This window comes from Hakea prostrata, chromosome 8, assembly GCF_041222555.1.
Source record: "Hakea prostrata isolate BN-2017 chromosome 8, UWA_Hpros_2, whole genome shotgun sequence".
Taxonomy (NCBI): Eukaryota; Viridiplantae; Streptophyta; class Magnoliopsida; order Proteales; family Proteaceae; genus Hakea; species Hakea prostrata.
In genome coordinates this window covers 3342732-3362046 of record NC_142607.1, presented here as the reverse complement: position 1 = coordinate 3362046, position 19315 = coordinate 3342732, and the positions used below count along the sequence as shown (strand labels likewise).

At 39.4% G+C, this 19315-nt stretch overlaps 3 protein-coding genes across 4 annotated transcripts; 2 read left to right on the top strand and 1 right to left on the bottom strand.

Annotated features, from left to right (window-relative positions):
- Positions 1-897: 897 nt before the first annotated feature.
- Positions 898-7783, top strand: LOC149006314 (F-box only protein 6-like). Of its 2 annotated transcripts, none has more exons than XM_089166530.1 (3): positions 898-1149; positions 5135-6430; positions 6632-7783. In XM_089166530.1, exons 1-2 carry the CDS (start codon positions 980-982, stop codon positions 6390-6392), a joined length of 1428 nt encoding a protein of 475 aa, XP_089022656.1. In that variant the 5' UTR covers positions 898-979; the 3' UTR covers positions 6393-6430; positions 6632-7783. The 2 variants fall into 2 exon arrangements, with proteins under 2 accessions (XP_089022656.1, XP_089022657.1); XM_089166531.1 differs by lacking the exon at positions 6632-7783 and adding an exon at positions 6480-6604.
- An 84-nt stretch (positions 7784-7867) lies between these two features.
- LOC149006313 (nucleic acid binding / zinc ion binding protein) lies at positions 7868-15031 on the bottom strand. Its single transcript, XM_089166725.1, is given in 5 exon segments — positions 7868-8760; positions 8763-8957; positions 11979-12177; positions 13601-13665; positions 14707-15031. Coding segments are annotated over 5 exon segments (840 nt in total). The 5' UTR covers positions 14884-15031; the 3' UTR covers positions 7868-8556.
- A 1350-nt stretch (positions 15032-16381) lies between these two features.
- On the top strand, positions 16382-19090 carry LOC149006312 (peroxidase 55-like). Its single transcript, XM_089166084.1, has 3 exons — positions 16382-16624; positions 18242-18433; positions 18515-19090. Exons 1-3 carry the CDS (start codon positions 16382-16384, stop codon positions 19088-19090), a joined length of 1011 nt encoding a protein of 336 aa, XP_089022210.1.
- The last annotated feature ends 225 nt before the right edge of the window (positions 19091-19315 follow it).

The window sequence follows — 19315 nt, the reverse complement described above, 5'->3', positions numbered from 1 at the left end:
ATGTTGCGTGGTGTCGCCATGTCGGTGCTTGGCGACACGGGCAACACAGACGACATGTCACCCGACTTTGGGTGAGTATTATTCCACTGGTTGCACAGGAAAAAATCGAGAAAGGCCTCACATTTCCTCCATTTACTAATATCAAAATGTAACTTTGCAACATAATAAGTTTCACTACAAGGCTTGACTTTCACATTTACTTTACTATGAAATTGACAACCGTGAAAACTTAAAAAATATTCCATTAATTTTGAGATTTATTTGACTAACATTTAGTTAATGGCCATGCTTCTCACAATTCCATAGCCAGGAAACGCAAGACGGAAAAGTTGGAGAAGAAATGAAATGCTGCAATTGAGATGGAGAAGATGGACTAGATCACGGGAGACAGGGAAGATGATGAAGGGGGATCGCCTTCCAAGGATGGGAGCAAGGTTTGGAAGTTTTAGTTAACAGAAAAAGAGGAAAAAACCCCAACCGGAATTACTTTCGCGTGAACAGTCGACCGTTGAGATATATCACCGATTTCTTGGCATATATCACCAATAAAGTGTAACAATCATGTCGCTGGGGGTTTCGTGTCGCCGCCAGCGACACCACGATAAATCCATATCGCCCACACACGGTACCTTGCTCCGACCACGACCCAATCCGTCCTTGAACCAAAATTTCTTTATATTGCAGTATTCAACTAATTAAGGGATGTCCCTTTTAATTTTGGGAAAATTTTGGAGAGAAGGGGTAACTTGGTAAATATAATCTATAGTATGTCCAAAGTAAAAAGTGGCCAATTGTGCAATTATTGCAGAGGTGTTGCTGACGTGGTAAAAGGTGAGTGGGGGAATGAAATTATGAGTAATGCAAAAAGAAAGAGAGAGAGAGAGAGAGAGAGGAGAGGGGAGGGAGAGAGCAGAGATTATAGTAGAGAAGAAAGAAAAAAGTTGAAGGATTGGAGAAGAGGAGGAAGGGCAGGCGGGGCATGGGGGGTTCTGCCATGCTGCGGCAGCTCATCGGAGAGGTTCAGGAGCTCTGTGAACTCCATGGTTCTCCACTTCCTTATAATCTTCGTCGTCACCGCCACCATCATCACCTCCTTCCAGCCCTACCTGAACCACTAATTCAACTACATCAGCAACTACAGCTGCAGAGGTGTTATCTCTGACACACTCTTGTGTATCTTGCATTTTTGGTAGTTTAATTGTTGTTGTCTTCTATTCTAGATTGATCTCTAATATTCTGTTATAGGTGATTCTCTTATTGTAATCTTCTGTTCTTTTCTTATGGAGAAAGTTTATCTCGCATTCTTGACTTAACGATAGGTCTTTTTCTCACTGCATTCTGCTTTTAATGTCATATAAATTTTTTGTTTATCTTTTCTCTTCTGCACTGTTCTTTAGATCGTTAGGATTTTTAATATTTGCTTGTTGCAGCTGGTAGTGAATTGTTTTCCTAGACTTCAAGTTACGTTTTCGTTTTCGTTTTCATGTTTCTTAATTGGTTGCTTCGTCTTGTCTTAGTCCCCTCTTATTTATTTAGATTTATGTGCTGTTGCTCTTTTCTTATTACTTCTATCTTCCTCTTTCGCAGATTACATTTTTTTTTTTTTTTTGAATCTGGTTTCGACAAATATTTCACTATTGGTATTTTGGATGGGAATTTTCTTCTCTTTCTCCTCTCTGCCTCCTTATTTCGAGATGAATTGCTCTGTGAGTTGATGACGGCATTGGTGGCATTCTCTTACTTGTCTTCTGGATGCAATGTCGTAGTTCTGCTGAGCTTGTCTGAGTGGAAATATGTGTGTTTGTGCTGCCTGTTCTTTCTTCCTACCGCTGCTTTTGTAACTTGGCTTTGTTTGATAAATATTTTGATGTCACGGATGAAAATCATCCCTCCCCCATGGGGGAATCCCAAGCAAAACAGACGTTTATTCGTTATTGCTATGAGATTGTGGAGCAATCACATTCTTGCTCTTATGGTGTTCTCCATATTTGCCCTCTGTTGAACGTGTAAAAAGGTCAACATCTGTTCTTGTAGAAAAACTTTTAAGTATAGCTACTAAAAGGATAGGAAGTTGTGGTGAGTTAGTAAGCCAACATTTGTTCTTGCAAATAACTTTATGAAAAGCTACTAAAGTAAGGAAGGTATGATGAACTTCAGCAATGAGTAAGAAAGATGCCTTCTAGCATATGAAGAACTTTCATATAGCTAGCATACATAAATAAGGTCTGTATCATATTACTGGGTGTTCACCATGTCCGGAGTTGGAACATTTTGTAGATATCAGTTTAGTGAAAAGAGTTTGTGGGTTTATTATTACCATGTGTTCACCATTTCTAGAGAAGGAACATTTTGTAGATATGGTGTTTTCTAATTGTATTCTTCTTACATTCCTATGCTGTAGCACTTCCAGCATTAAGGAATCCAACTGTAATCTTTGAATCACACATCCATATCTACTCTTTAACAAGAAACTTGAGATGCACTGGTTAAGATTAAAGCCTAGGAGGAGTTAAGTGGTTCTAGACAGGAAGGAATCCGACTAGAAGCCAATAACCAGAATCTTATATGAACAGGTAGGTTTGGCTAGGTCAAGGATGAGGTTTTAGGTCAAATTACTGTTAGGGTTAGTTAGGACCTAGGTTTCAATAACTAAAGATATGTTGATGTACGAGACACTATTAGTGAATGTTACATTGAGTTTTAATGGTGGAAGTGTACAGGAATTGAATTGCACTAAACTGGGGTTAGATTTCCGGGTTTTCAGAAAGAAGAAAATAGAGAAATCTAAGGTTTACGGCCAGAAAGGGCCAAAGGAGTGCTAATTGGATTGAAACTTTCTGATGGGTGCAGGGAAGATTCTATCCAAATAAGGGGCTCTTCTGATGGCTGGTTTGGTCTAGGAGATTTTAGGGTTTGGGAATGATGCCCAAAGATGGAGGGGATGCCAAAATTTGGTGGTTTAGAGGATTAGGAGAAAAAGAATTGGGGTTGGGGATGATTTAATTCAAATTGGAAGACTTGGGGATACAAGGGGATGGGGAATAGAATAGCCAACTCAAAATTCATCAGTGCTAAAAAACAAATTGTTATTCATTCAATTTTGGGCTCAATTAAGCATTTACATTATATTTATAGCCACAATGGTTGATATAAAATGCAAGCTCAACCTAGAAATCCAAAACAAGAATCCACTGCCAAATTTCGTTTTAGAGCACAACTCTAGATAAGCCAAAAGAGAGAAACTGATAGCCCTCCTAAATTCCATGTTCTTTGATTTTACTCTAGTATTCCACTATATGCCCCATCAAATTGTGCAATTGTTTCCCCCGTGCTTGTGTGACTCTTCTCTCTGCCCCTCTTCCGCCATGCAATTCTGTTATTGTTGTAGTTTCCCCTTTTCTGCTAACCAGCCCTCCTTATGTGATCGTATAGCTTTACAACCCCATTGATGCACATTGTCCAGCCTATCTTCTTTCCATCCCTGGCTTTGTGTTTCATGCTTGAGACTCTCAGCATTTACATCCAGAACTTGCAATTCTGAAGTTTATTCCTTTGACATATTGTGGAACAACATCCAACTCTGTCATGGTACAGTACTTGTCAAACCATGTACTGATGTTTTGCATATCATGTTCTAAATAAACTTACTGGTCTAACCATTCCTTGACAGAGCTGATTTTGGAAAACTTGGAAGGTCTCCGACACTTTTGGTTGGTCGTTCACCACTTGTGTTGCTTTTGTTGATCTTTAGGCTTAGGGAGCAATTCAAGTTGCCAAATAACTGTTGAATTTGATGCAAAAAGATTTATTTCTCTTTAATATTATGCAGATATATTTTTGAAGTGGGCTTATTTAAGTGGAAATAAACTTTGGATTGAGTTCTATATATTTTGGTCCAAGGGGTTCCTATTATGGCAGGCCACCTGAATGAAAAATAAGGGTAGGAGTTAAGGAAACAAGATTCACTTTATTATTTATTGGATTTGGAGTCCTAGACTCTTAGTTATAACAGGAGTTCTATTAAGCCTTTATTGCTCAATCATTTTGCTAGTTTTGACTAGTTAGGTTAGAGTCTTTCTAGTCATGCTAGGAGTTGTAGTGATAGTCTTTGTACATCGATATGGCCAACCGTTCAGGTAAATATATTTATTAAATGTAGCTTTCAGTTTTTCTTTTTCCCAGAACTTCTGCTACTTTGATTTAATAGATTGCTTGGTTGTCTAAGCCTTCTATCCATCCATCCTTTTTTTCCTTCAATTTTCTGGTTGTTTTCTTTTTATAGTCCCTCTCTGATTGCTGCTCTGTTTTGGTTCAAACCTGAAATCTAAGTTTCTGACATCCTATTCTGTAAAAGTTTCAGTGCATACATCTTGGGAACCATAATCCATACGTCCATGTCCTGTCAGAATTTCTTCAAATATTACTCTTTTTTTTTCTTCAGGGTTTTTATTTTTTATTTTTCTTTTGGGGGTGGGAGGGGGTTGGGAAATTACTTCAAATTCTTTAGGCCTATTCTATTAATAAAATAGACACCTCATTCGCTTAATTGGACTGCTGGACTATTTTGATTATTCTGCTTTAAGTTACTATACTTTGGTTATGTTACCATATTCTGCAATTCTGTTCATAACTAGTCTCTGCTAGGCTTCGATTATGATTGGGATATCAGTTTCATGTTAACTGGCTTCTGTTTAGACTAGTCTTTCTTCTATAACTGTTTGGAGACTTTAAGTGGCTTTATTTAGTTGGAAACAACGGATTGGGAACAACAAGGTAGTTCCTTCTCTGAACAACAAGATGAACTAATGGGGTCGACTACGTCGATCCTTCATTTCTGGTAAATTGATATAAAGAAAAAGCAGTATATGGCTTCTTGTTAGTATAGTGAGAATTATTGACATTTGCATCAACTGGTGGTATCATTTTATAGTTTTTATGATTTCATGGGGTTGTTCTTCTTGTTTGTTTCAGCTTAACGAATCAAAGTCGGAGAACATATAATTTACTTTAATGTTATTGGCCTATATTTTCATTTCTTTGATGTATTTTCTTCCTTTGAATTGTGTCTAATGCTTTGTATTCAAGGAAATTGGTTTGTAACAGTTCTTTTTTGTTAAATGTTGTCTCTTCACAGGTGCTGTTTCCTCAATCTCAACAACAGCTCCATTGGTGATGGTTATTTTAGTCTTATAATGAGCGGAGAAAAGTTGAGCAGTTTCAATATGGTGGAAAATTGCAAGCTTCCACCAAAGAAGAAGTCTAGAAGAGAGTGTAGCCTTGAAAAATTGTCTGATACTGCCAAAATGGAGGAGCATATCTGGAAAGAATTCCCAGAGGACCTTTTTGAAGCTGTAATTGCCAGACTCCCTATTGCCGCGTTCTTCCGGTTCCGTTCTGTTTGCCGGAAATGGAACTCCTTGCTGTCTTCTAATAGTTTCTCTCAACTTTGTGCTGAAACTCCTCAAGGCCATACCTGGTTCTACACCATTACTCATGAGCATGAATGTGCCAACAGTGGAGCTTTGTATGACCCATCTGAGAAGAAATGGCATCAGAAGAAATGGCATCATCCATCAATTCCTGCATTACTGGCAAAGATAATCATCTTCCCTGTTGCTTCAGTGGGTGGTCTTGTCTGTTTTCTTGATATCGGGCGCATGAACTTCTATGTGTGCAATCCTTTGACTCAGTCATTCAAAGAGTTGCCAGCTAGGTCTGTCAGGTCCGGGTCTTGTATGGCTGTGGGGATGACTCTTAATGGGTGTTCAACTGACAAGGGGTACAAAATCCTCTGGGTAGGATATGATGGTCAATGCGATGTCTATGATTCCGTCAAGAACACTTGGACCCATCCAGGAAGCATGCCCCCAAACTTCAAGCTTCCCCTGTCTCTGAACTTTCAATCGCAATCCATCTCAATTGATGATACTCTATATTTCATGTGTGCTGAACCTGAAGGGATTGTATCCTACGATATGGTTACTGGGGTTTGGAAGCAGTTTGCCATACCATCCCCACCATATCTGAAGGACCATGCTATTGCAGAATGCAGGGGCCGAATCATGCTTGTGGGGTTGCTAACTAATAATGCAGCCACATGTGTATGCATATGGGAGCTGCAGAAGATGACGCTCTTGTGGAAGGAGGTTGACAGAATGCCAAATTTGTGGTGCTTGGATTTATATGGGAAGCACGTTAGGATGGCTTGCTTGGGTAACAAAGGTTTACTCATGCTGTCATTAAGGTTAGCGCAGGTGAATCGTGTAGTTACTTATGATATCTTGAGCAGGGAGTGGACAGAGGTTCCTCGGTGCATGTTCCCTCATGGAAGGAAGCGACGGTGGAACGTCTGTGGCACAGCATTCCACCCTTGTCCAACAGCAGTGGCCTAGTCTGTGTTTTCTAATTGTCTCTGGAAAATGGCAATAAGGTATGATGTTCTGAGATTTCTGGCAATTTTATGCTCTTATGGCAATAAGGTATGATGTTCTGAGATTTCTGGCAATTTTATGCTCTTACATTTCAGGGTGTTGGTGCATATGACTTTACTGGAATCATCATTTTGATCAAAGATGTCATTAGTGTGCCATTGATGCTTAATTAAGCAAATGCTTTCCTTTGTTCAAAACAGAAAAGCATCTTTGGTGGCCCAGAAAGACTGTTGGATGGAGAACTTTCCATGTTTATCAGAGACTGATGCCAACATTTTTATTCAGTCCAGTTGGATGCTGAGTGCTTGCAGTAAGTGGCTAAGCATGGGCAGCAGTAGACCCTTTATGTTATATCTTGGTTTGAGCATATGGAAGCAATGCACACTTCATCTGTAGCTTTGTCGTATCAATGTGCCTCTTGAGTCTTTGGAAACTTGGCGACTAGCCCACTTATGCACGGTTGCGCCCTCCAAAGTTGGGGTATAATGTAGTAAAATTTCTTGTCGTGTCCCTTGGCTTGGCTTTGACCAGGTTTTAAATCAGATTGTGATTATGCCAACCCCCTCTGGAATTGGGGCCTTTGGGAGTTTGGGTTTTAACGTAGTGAAATTTCCTGTCCTGCCCCTGGCACAGCTTGACTGAATTTGAAATCAGTTTATTATTATTGCCCAAACCCCGCTGGAGTTTTTGATGAAGCAACATTTGCTTGTCCTGTCCATTACAGGGCTTGATTGGGCTTTAAATCAGATTGTGATTGTGACATTCCCGCTTAGTCTCTTCGTATCCTACATGTTCTTCGGTTCCTGTTTTTGACCCATTTCCATTTTTTGACTGGGTAGATTTGGATAATTTGGTTAAGCCAAAATCTCCAGGCTGCCTACCCCTGCAACAATCCTCAGGCGTGAGGTAGAACGAATCGAATTGGCAGAAATGGAGTAGTTCCATCAAACCAAATCCACCCTAACTGGATTGGTTAATTTGGCAGCTGCCATACTCATCACTGACCTGTCTACACACTTCTCACACACCAAGATCAGCCATGCCTCTATGAACTCTGCAAACCCCCCATGCCCTCACTATGACGTTCAAAATATCAACAATTAGGATTTTTCCAAGCTCCTCATACTGCCCCATTGAGGAGATCATGCATAGATCCATAGAATTACAGATACGATTACAGTCTCGCTGTGTGAACCTAACCCTCACCCCAATCTCTGCTATTCTATTAGAGACCGTCATGGAAAAGGCCCTCACAATTGAATATGAGAAAGGGGTGTAACCGTGTAACCCTCCCCTCTTTTTTGATTGGTAAGTTAACCCCTCTTTCTCAAAAACTTTTTTCATGATTTTGCGTTTGAGGCTGGGATGGAGTTCAGAAAAGTTGGCACGCACCATGACTCCATGAGAGATACCAAGGAAAACAAGGCTAGCTGTAATACGAAAAATAATAACAGCACAGTATAAAGGCTCAAGTCATTCAACTAAAGTATCCGTGTACGAAAAGATATGAAAACAACTTTCACAAACAAAATGAAAGACAGATTACAATCTCTGTTCCCGACGCCATACTGGTTTAACATAACTGTACACATGGTCAAAAGAAGGCAGCCTAATAAGGATGTCATGGACGGTGTGTTTCTGTTGAAGGGAATGGAAGAACTCCTCTGCCTTGCCATTGGAAACTGGTGGAGGAATGTGAAGGGTGTACAATCCTCTATCCCTGCAAAGAATCCGAACTCCATCGCCTTGACTGGATAAGCAAACAAGATGTAATGTTCTACATAAGAAGAGAAGTGTGAAAAAAAGATACAATAAAGTTGAATGGTGAAATAGGGGAGGGTCAGCCTGACATGATGCTCCTGTATGATTACCACCAATTAAGGGTTAGAAATGGAACCATCCAATTGAGGGTAGATTTTGAAGAAAACAGTACTTTCTGATTCATGGGGTAGGATATGGGAGGATGGACCTTGCATTTGTAAAGAAAAACAAACCAATTTTTCCATTTATCAGTCCGGACCCAGAAAATTTTCTTAGGAACCTACCTCTTAGCCACTTTAGCAGAAAACAATTCCATACATGGTGAATTGCAAGTGTAATTCACCCGAAAAGTAGACCGCACAGGCTATGTTCTTTTGGTTCCTGCAGAAGAAGCCTCATGTTTTCTTCCACACTGAACTGATCGAGGAAGGAATGTCAAACCACGAGTATGGCGACGCCCAAAGCTAATAGAAGAAGGAGAAGAATCTGAGGTGCTCAATTTTGATACTGCCAATGCAAGATCATTCATTGTTTCTTCGACTTCCATTTTGTCATCACCATCACCATCATCATCTTTTGACTATTATCACCAGCAACCTTTGCTTGCTTACGCTGATATTTCTGACGCTGCTTCTTGGATGGATGGGAAGATTTCTTCTTGAAGAACTCAAATGAAGTTGGAAATTTATGCTTGTCCACCAAGTGCTGTTGCCTACTTTTGTAGCTTTTTAGTTTCAATCCACAACCTTCCACCAAGCACTCATACTGTTCACACAAACACATAAATATGTCAGACCAGAAAATTAAGGCAACAATGGTGTCAAAAGAAAATACATGTACAGGATTAAGCAGAGTTTCAGGTATCGATATTGGTGAAATGCATTGATCGTTGCTGATACCAATACAGATTGCCTGTTCCAGCCAGGTCAAGTATCAGGCACAAATACCAAAAAACCGCATTTAAGCCGATGCTTCCCATATTTATCATGACGTTCACTCTCCATGATTTTGAAGCAATCAATTGAACTGATATGGGCGACAACAGATTACAAAATTTGATAACATTTCAGAGTTTTCACTCTCTCCCAGTCTCCCTACATGCTTCATTTCAAACCAGAGTTTCCACTCTTCCACCCTACATGCTTCTGGTCTTCTGCACTGAAACAATGGGGCCAAACTTACAGTGTAATGCCTGAATACAAAGTAATGCTCAAGCATAAGCCAGGTAGGTAGGGCCAGGTTGAGAATCATCCAAACTGTATCTAAGGCTCTTTTTGGTATCAATTCTCATTCTCTATTATGAGGTTTTTTCATTATTTTAAGTTGTTTGGCATCTATTATCAATTTTATTTTTATTTAAAATAATAGAAAAACTTCAAAAATTCATAATGAACTTTTTATCTATTATGAATTATGGTGAGAATTTCATTCTTTTCATTTGTGCACAAGTTTACTTAAAATTTTATGGTTAAGATGAGGGTAAAATAATAAATACACATTTTTTAAATAAAAATCATAGTTTTTCCCTCTTTTATCACTTGCTCACTATTATTTACAAACAATTTTTTATTTTGACACCAAACTTATTTTTCATATCATAATTTATTTTCTATAAAATTCACCAACCTTTTCTTCTTGACCTTGTTCTTGTCTTTTTCTTTTAAATGGCATATAGAGTGGTTGTACCAAAGAGCCTAAGAGCGCTTGATAGGACTGGAGTCACAAGAAAGTAAGATCCAACCTGACAACAGGACCAATGAGGACAGTATTATGGCAAGTAAAACCAAATTTTAACAGCTGCAACAGGGAAGTATTAAGCCAAATGGTTTGGCTAGGTCAACAGTATAGGGAGCTGACACTAAAGTCAAGCTACAAGGCAGGTTTCAGACAAGGACAGATTCCAGACTCAAAACACCAAGTTGACTGGAATTGCAACTTGCTGGCAAATTAGAAACCAGGAAGAAAACCTTGATCCCTTGGCCAACATCCTGTCAAACTGACATCAACAGGAGAATGTCATCACACTTTGAATCCCTTATGCTTGCAATTACAAATAAGGCCTAAAACACTAGACAAAAACTACTTCCCAATGTGGTAAAGGAAGAACCAGCACTAACAGGCTTTAGGCCACCTCTGATGAAACTCAAACTAGGTGATAAGGACACCTTGTACTTCAAAAACCCGCCCACAGTTGATCGGTTGATGGCTGGATTGCAAATAATGGCTATGAATCAAAATTAAAAACTCGAACTCAGAGTTAGCAACTTATTATTACAGAGGCTTCGCCATTAGATGCAGTTGAAATATCATGTCGATGAATACATGGATAGTTCTATCAACTTGAAGTTTCTGCCATAAACCTCCAGAACAAAGAACACCACAGGTATATAACAAACTCCAATCACCTTACTCTTTGGGGAATTACATAGAGCAGACTTGGATAATCAATACTTCCAATAGCCTTCAAAGATGTCAGTGGGCTTCCAAAGAGTAGCACAATTCAAGGTTATGACGGTACAAAACTGAGGATCAATAGAATACAGGAAAAGAAGAGATGAAAGAAGAAGGATATGTTAGTCTCCCACCAACTAGAAGATGGCCGCACCAATCTCCTCCTTGGAATCTCACCAAGGCTTGCTTTCTCTCACACTCACGAGCATGCACATAGTACTCAGGAGTTCACTGTCTTAACATTGACTGCAAATCATTCTAAAGTTTATGATGTGGGTGCCCACTTTTTCTTAAAACATTTTGAACCAGCATTTAAGCTGCCAAGTGCAAGCATTGCCAAATCAGAACTTACATCTTCAGTGTAACAAAAATCACAGCAATGAATTGTAGAAACTAGTGCAAATGAAGGCATCATTTCATGGAAGCAGTTACTTTATTTTAGGTGAATATGGTAGCAATTATTTTATTTTGGAATCATGGAGAGTAGCTTTGGAATCAAAAGGCTATAAACTAAATAGATCGAAGACAGAATATCTAGTTTGTAACTTTAGTCATGATCGGGTAGACAATGAGGTGGTGATACTTGACGGTAAGGAGATTCATCAAAGTGATTGTTTTATGTACCTAGGTTCAATCATAAGTAAAACAGGTGATTTAGAGGATGAGGTTTCCCAAAGAATTAAAATAGGGTGGATGAAGTGGAGAGGTGCGTCCGGGGTCCTTATGTGATCGGTGTATTCCATTAAAGTTTAAAATAAAATTTTATAGGACCGTTGTACGACCAGCTATGATGTACGGTGGGGAGTGTTGGGCTGTTAAAAAGAATCATATAGATAAACTCAGTGTAGCGGAAATGAGGATGCTAAGATGGATGAGTGGCAAAACTAGGATGGATAAGATAAGAAATTATCATATTAGAATTGGTTTGGGAGTTGCTCCCATAAGTGATAAACTTCGAGAAAGTTGTTTGAGGTGGCACGGTCATGTTCAACGGAGACTTATAAATGCCCCTGTACGGAGAAGTGATATAATCCAGATTGAAGGAGCTAGAAGACCTAAAGGTAGACCTAAGATAACCTTAAGAGAAGTGGTGAGAAAGGATATGTATGGCTTAGGCCTTGTATCTAGCATGGCCTCAAACATAACTGATTGGAAGGCAATAATCATGTAGCCGACCCCATTTAGTTGGGACAAGGCTTATTGTTGTTGTTGTTGTTGTTGTTGTATGGTAGTAATCACTATACTGCATTGAACATCAACCTAGACATTTGAATAAAAGTAACATGCCAATAAAAGTAATCATTATATTGCATATGAAGGCACAAGCAATAATACCGAGGGAATGCCACGTGCAACCTTTGCCTGGAAAAATGAATCATGCGCTTCTGATACATGTATACTGAGCAGTCGTGAAGTTGGATAAACTCTAGAGCAGACTGAACATGATGCAGTATGCCGAGCATTGTAGTGATCTTCAAAATCTTCGAAAGAATTCAATCGTGTACCACAACCAACAATTGGGCAAAATACGCTCCTGACAGGATGTAAAATTCAGCTTAGGCCAGTATCATCTAGGAACAATAGAATGAGTTCCTCAAGACCAAAAGTTAGATAAGATGCAGTGTACCAAACATCCCCAGGGTCCACGATGTTCCATAAGCTGAAATGTCACTTGACAATTCTTTCATTTTTTTCTGGTTTACATAGTTCTCCAACAAGGCATAAAGAAATAAGAAGCTTATAGAATAAGAACCAGAATAACAGAAACCAAAATAACCAAAAAGAAGCAGAGTCTCTGTTGGATTGGATCAGAAATCATGAAAAGTAATGCAAAAAGATAGTAGTAGCATCATAACAGAAATTAGCTATTTTTCATATGATACTAAAAAGCAAAGTTTAAGCATTTGCACTGGCATATTTTTTAACCAAAATTTCAACTGATGTGCTTGAAAAAGTAGAGAAATTTAAAATCACCAGGTTGTTTTGGATTGGTATACAGTTACAGTTGAAAAAAATTTAAAGAAATATCACTTTATTTTTGTTTTGACTTTTACACTTCCTTGCAATGTTTTACATCAACCAGATGGAACCACAGATCAGGGTTTTGAGTATCAGCATTGTATCATGTCATATTGACTGATATTGTTTACAAAAAAGTTTGTATTGACAGAAACAATCCAACACAGGTAAGACACCTTGAAACTTGGTTCTCTCTTCGGAATGAGTTGGAGGAAATCATCTAAAAGCAACTTTATATCTTTTACCATTTCAGCAAGTTTATGGGACTTAAAATGTTCAAATCATGGATCCAATACACTTTGGCAAAAAGTGGTAAAGGATATCCTTTTCACTGTGTTTTGAGTGTTCAAATCACCCCTTTTTTTTTCCTTGAGCAGGGCAGGGGGAAGAAAGGGAGGGGGTTGAGGTGTTATACATTGCTAATTCCATGTGTATGCTAACCATTTCTGTTCAACTTTCATGTATCTTGTGTCTCTCCAATATGATACTATCTGTCTCTTCAACTCATCCCTCCAGTAAAATACTTGATACCTATACCTAAATCCTAGCCAAAAATTATTTTAGAGGTCAGCTTGAAAGAATTTAAAGTGAGAAGCTAACAGAAAAGGAATTCAATTAGGAAACGAGTAAAGAGTAAACCAGCTTTTCATACTTGGGTCAAAGCATAGGGAGTAAGGTAAGTAGCATAGATCATAATCATCTTGAATGTTCACAACCACAGTGAAAGGAATATAAGAACTCTTATTTTTTCAATGAAAATATAATCCAAAAGAAAAAATTTTCATTCCCCTCACACAAATAGATACCATGGAGAATACCTTTGATTTTTCTAGTCTCACCTCATGTAAAGTTCCTAATAAGTAATGACTTCGCATAACTGCATTTAGACAAAGAGGATAAGAATGGCAGAAACAATAAAACTTAAGGCAACTCCATACCGTTCTTTTGCATCCTCCATATCTTCAAGATGATACCTTTCATCTTCATTCAAATCTAAGGCAATCTGAATCATGAGAAATTAGGGTGGGGATTGTCAATAACACAACACCAACTATTGAATGAAAAAATAGAAGTCTTTCCTAAATATAACGGTCTCTTGGAGAATGCCATTTTCTTTTGTTAAGTACTTCCTTTTGTGTGAGAAGTTTCATTCTCACATTGGAAACGGAAAAGGGTGAGGAGAGGTTTATATATTGAAACTGTCTACACGGCGGGTTCCTTGAAGAGAGGTTTCCCTCCTCCCAGTGGTCCAAGGTTGGTCCAGGATGCTTATCACACAAATTCCCTTATTAATCATGATTCACAAGTACTGTCTTGCAGCATAAATAGTGAATACTATGTGTGGGATTGTGATTGGTGGCATGACTCAGCACCACCATCATTGGAGATTGAAGAGTTGCAGTGACAAAGTTGGTGTTCAAATTCAAGCATTTTACAAGAGGAGAAATACCATGATCAGTGACTTACAAAGTATTTAAATTTCAAAACGTCATATACAAGTCTCCCAATTCATATATGTGGTTCTATCATAAGACATTCTGATATCAATATCCACTGCCATTTAAAATCTTACAGATGTCGGCAACCAACTGGCCTCTCTAACTTCAATTTTATCATTCCCTGTATTTCATGCATGATCTTTATTCCCTGTATTACGAGGCTGAAGGAAAAGCTAACCTATATGTACTTGAGGTCTCCAGGGATAGTTTTTCTTGGCAGAAATGTCTTGGCAGAAATGTAAGTGAAAAATTCCCGACGGAAGCTCCAGGAATCAGAAAAGCAAAAGCTGTACCTAGTTATCTCTTCAATGGATATTAAAATTGAAGGTCCAGTAACGTATATCCTAGGTTCGTATTTGAGAGACATGAGAGTGAGGAAAAAGCAGACAGGAATAACCAAACGAAGAGAGGAGCGAAATAACGAATCAAACGAACAGAAATCCAAAAGCAAAAGAAGGCAGAGGGAATCAGGGATTGAAGTGTTGCAGAGAAGACTAGTAGGAATAATTCAAAATTTTGGCGTTAAGGAATAGAAAGAAGCCAACCTGTTTGGCAAGAAGCTCTCTTTCCATGCTGCCGGACTTGAAGAATGAAGCGTCTGGAGAGAACCTCCGACAAGCGGGTGTCCAGTAGGGAAAATTAAAACCTGATTCTGATACTGATTCATCATGAACTTCTTCTGCAGACTCCATCGTCACCTGCTTCTGTGAAATGGAGTCCATGAAATCGATTGCTTGCTGGCTATGGCGGGGTTTGGCAATTCGTGTTCACTCTGAAATTTTGAATCGCTCTCAGGGTTTCATCAAAATAATTAGGACCTCTCAAGGGCTGTTTGAAAACACCTCGTTTTGCTCCGTTCTTCACTTTACGGGTGCAAGGTTGGGCTGTCGGCCCAAACACCACCTCGAGCCCAAATGTGATCTGGGCTAAGATACCCAGGCCCTTAACCCTAAATGGAATCTGAACACCTCCCCGTCAGAGGAAAGGTATGTACTCGGTGCTTTCCTTGCGCTTTTTCACACAATAACAGTGAGGTCCACGTGGGATCCGCCTAGGACCCCATTTCTGATTTACTTTATCAATACTTAGAGAGGTGAATCTACCTCTTATTATATAGTGGAAAAGTGTTAGGAGAGCACCTATATTTCCCCAGGTTGGGAGGTGATGCACAATTGCTTTGATGATTTGTTCGATGACTCCAAGTTAAGAGTTTTTAACTATTGGTCGAGGTGACTAGGCAAGTATTGAAGCCTTGGGTTGGTTTTGGTTCACTCCAGTCTGACTCTCTCTCTCTCCATCATTCTTCTCTGGTTTATCCAACCCTTGCTTTGGTCAAGGTCAATCAAAGTCAGCCACACCACACCTTAGGTCAAGGTTGAATTTTTCTAGCCTTGAAGTCTGGAGTTGAAGAGCGGTCTAGTTTTTCTACCATTTAGAGTAGACATTTGTACTCCCCTCAAAACTTTTTCATCACAAAATAAGGTTAGGACCCACATGAAAGATCCACATTTGATTCGTTTTGTTAGCATATAAAGGTGGGTTTCACTCTTATCATATGGTAAAAAAATTGTAAAAACAGCATATATTGATACCCCATCAGGTTTGAGGATCCATACTCTCGCTAGACACCCACACCCTGTGCACCAAATAAGGTCCACTTGCTAACCTCCCAACCCCCTTTACTTCAACCGTGCTTGACTGAGAAGCCGTGTCAACAAGACAAGCATAGATCCCAAACCATAGCCCAAAGATAAATACTTATGATAAGAGGCCCACAGTTTTGGTATATAAGAACAATTGATGAAGATTCATCTCTCTCATAACCCATTCCTGTTTTTCAATTTCTTTTCTTCTGATTTTCGTGATGATAATAATAATAATAATAATAAGAAGAAGAATTTCCTTTTCTCCCCAAAAAAATATAAAATAATAATAATAATTTAAGATGAGATGAGACGAACAGGATGATACAGATTTGATTCAACGTCCCTCAGATTCAAAAAAATAAAAAAATAAAAATTATTTGACTTTAAGTTGGCGAGTATTTATCTTTAAATAGCCATGAAAGTGCGGTGTTCAGGAATAGTGTTATACAAGATAAAGGGGTTTGTCTTTGAATTCAAAAGTAAACAATTCTCTGTCATCTGCAGGTTGCGTAAAAGAAAGATAGAGAGAGAGTGAAAGGGAGATAGCTAGATAGATATAAGTCATATAACGATGATGGAGAGGGCGAAGGTAGGTAGAGGAGGATGGCGGCGGCTGGTGGTGGTGGCGGCGGCGGCGGCGGTGACGGTGGTGATGATGACGGGGAAGGGAGAAGCACAGCTGCTGCAGAACTTCTACGCCAACAGTTGCCCAAGCGTGGAAGCAATTGTGAGGGAGGTGGTGATCACGAAGATAAATCAGACATTCGCCACTATTCCTGCAACTCTCCGTCTCTTCTTTCACGACTGCTTCGTTCAGGTAGAAAAATCTCCTATCTCATTGTTATCTTTTAGACTCTGATTTCTCGTTTCAATTAATTTGACTAGCAAACAAGGGGAGAGAGAGAGAAAGAGAAAGTTCATGGACTAATCATCAAATGAATCAAGTAAATCAATCTCTGCATCCGTCTCCTTCTCTGGTTTCTTCATTTCCTGAATTACTGATTAACAGAGAGAGAGAGAGAGAGAAACGTACGCAAACCGGCCAATGCAGATAGGAGGCTTGAAGCTTTTGACTTGAAAAGCAGAAATATTAGCTCCAGAGCCTCAAAACCAGCCACCGAAAATGGCATTTTTTTTTTATATTTTAATTTTGAATATTTACTGAAGATTCTGCTTCCTACGCATGCATTGGTTCAATTTTTACTTCTTTTAATTTTCTTTTTTCATAATGAAAGAATGAAAGGTTGAACACCTTTCGATCTCTTCCTTTTTCATATATCGATCTTCTTCTTCTTCGAGAAGATTGAAAGAAAGAGAGAAGAGAGACTTGACTGAAGATGAAGCTAGAGTGCCTTTGCACAGTCTTCCCATAACAAAGGCAGACCGATCCGATCGATCGATCATCTGTCAATCATTTTACAGAAAGAAAAGAAATCAAAAGTTGCCCTAGCCCTAGCTGCTTAGTATACCTTACTTGCTTACTGCATTTTGCATTTTAAGACAGACAGCAGCTCGTCGGGTCTTTTGACCAAGAAAAAAGAGTGCTAGCTGGTCCCACTCCCACCTACAGTTGGCTACTCCTCCTTTTCATGATTAAACATTAAGCTACTCCATGCACATGCTTCATGGTTCCCGTTCTGGACATATCGATCACTTCCCAAGCAATTAACTTCTCTTCTCTTAGTCACAATTCAATGATGCTAGCTAGCTCACACACATTGGGCAATAATTGTAATTCACTTCACGCACATGCTCACATGGTTTCTCGCACATTCATGCACGTACCCATAAGCCAATGTTTGGCAATTTGCTTTCAAAAAAGTCTGATTCAAGCTGATGGATGGCTAATGCCTTAATGGTTTCAGCGGATGTGGAGTTTGGAACACCTCTCTTTGTCAGCATAGCACCTCATCTGACGTTTCTTTACTACATAATAAAGGCGAGATTCATATGAGATCTACTGACCTTCTGAATTATTTTATCAATACTCATTTATGGATTCTATATTTATTGTGTGGTGAAAAAGTATTAGGGGAACAACTCCCTAATTGGAAGGTAATCAGACTCATAAGACATAAACCCTATGCTCTTCTCATACTTTACCACACATTAGGTGTGGGGTTCAGGTCTGAATTTTAATTTGACAAAATGTGTTAGAGGTGAAACCCCTCTTAAATATGAGCATGCACATCCTTTAACACCCGATTGCCCGTCCTTCCTTCTTTTCACCTTCACACATGGGCCTGTCTGTGTATCACGGGAAGGCTTGTGTCAGACTCATTGTGACAGTGTAATTAAGAATGGGTGGACAGCCTGCCTAGGTGGAGAGGATTTGCACCGAGGTGTGACCGGAAGTGGCTTATACACATGGCCTAAACACAGTTTTCAAATTTCAATCCACATTATAATTTCTTGTTTGAAATCCTGCTTGCAGGGTTGTGATGCCTCCATCATGATCTCCTCCCCAAATCATGATGCAGAGAAAGATGCTAACGAAAATCTCTCCCTCGCCGGAGATGGCTTTGACACGGTCGTCAAGGCAAAGCAAGCCGTGGAAGCTGTCTGTTCTGCTGTAGTCTCGTGTGCTGACATTATAGCCATTGCCGCCCGAGATGTCGTCTTCCTTGTAAGTCATTCATGTCAACACTTCCTGAATCAACAACTACTTTCTTCTTCTTCTTCCGTCTCATCTTTCAAACTGGAACAGTCAGGGGGACCTTTATTCACGGTGGAACTGGGGAGAAGAGATGGGCTGGTATCAAAAGCATCCCTGGTGGCCGGAAACATTCCAGAGAGTAATTTTGATCTCAATGAACTCAACCAACTCTTCAGTCAGAAGAATCTCACCCAGATCGACATGATTGCCCTCTCGGGAGCTCACACCGTGGGCTTCTCACATTGTGACCAGTTCTCCGATCGTCTCTACTCTGCTTCAACACTCGATCCTTCCTTGAACGAAGAATATGCACAACAACTGATCGGTGCTTGTCCTCAGAACGTCGATCCCAACATCGCCACCGACTTGGACCCTGTCACCCCTCAGGTGTTCGACAATATGTACTACCAGAACCTAGTCCAAGGGAAGGGTCTTCTCTCCTCCGACGAGGCGCTCTTCACTGACCCAGCATCACAGTCAACTGTCATCGATTTTGCCACCAACCCATCTGACTTCAACGCTGCTTTCATTAACGCCATGATAAAGCTTGGCAGGGTGGATGTGAAGACAGGCTTCCAAGGAGAGATCAGGACTGATTGCACAGCTTTCAATTCTCCCAACAATTGAATAATTTTTTTTTTTTTTTTTTTTTTTTTTTTTTTTTTTTTTGTTTTTGTGTTTTTTTTTTTTTTTTTTTTTTTTTTTTAGGGTGTTTTTTCCAAAAAAAAAAAAAAAAAAAACAATTGAATAATAGATCTTCTTGATGACAGCCATGGATGAGTCGACCCAAGCTAACCCTTTTGGGCTTATAATGTATGATAAATTCTTGGCCAACACCATCACATTTGTTTT

What these genes read in the sequence shown, in the direction of transcription:
- LOC149006312 (XM_089166084.1), top strand. Translation starts at nt 16,382, where the DNA reads ATGGAGAGGGCGAAGGTAGGTAGAGGAGGATGGCGGCGGCTGGTGGTG. An exon ending in TTCACGACTGCTTCGTTCAG is followed by an intron (nt 16,625 to 18,241) that starts GTAGAAAAATCT and finishes TCCTGCTTGCAG; the next exon opens with GGTTGTGATGCCTCCATCAT. An exon ending in CCCGAGATGTCGTCTTCCTT is followed by an intron (nt 18,434 to 18,514) that starts GTAAGTCATTCA and finishes AAACTGGAACAG; the next exon opens with TCAGGGGGACCTTTATTCAC.
- LOC149006314 (XM_089166530.1), top strand. Translation starts at nt 980, where the DNA reads ATGGGGGGTTCTGCCATGCTGCGGCAGCTCATCGGAGAGGTTCAGGAG. An exon ending in CAGCAACTACAGCTGCAGAG is followed by an intron (nt 1,150 to 5,134) that starts GTGTTATCTCTG and finishes GTCTCTTCACAG; the next exon opens with GTGCTGTTTCCTCAATCTCA.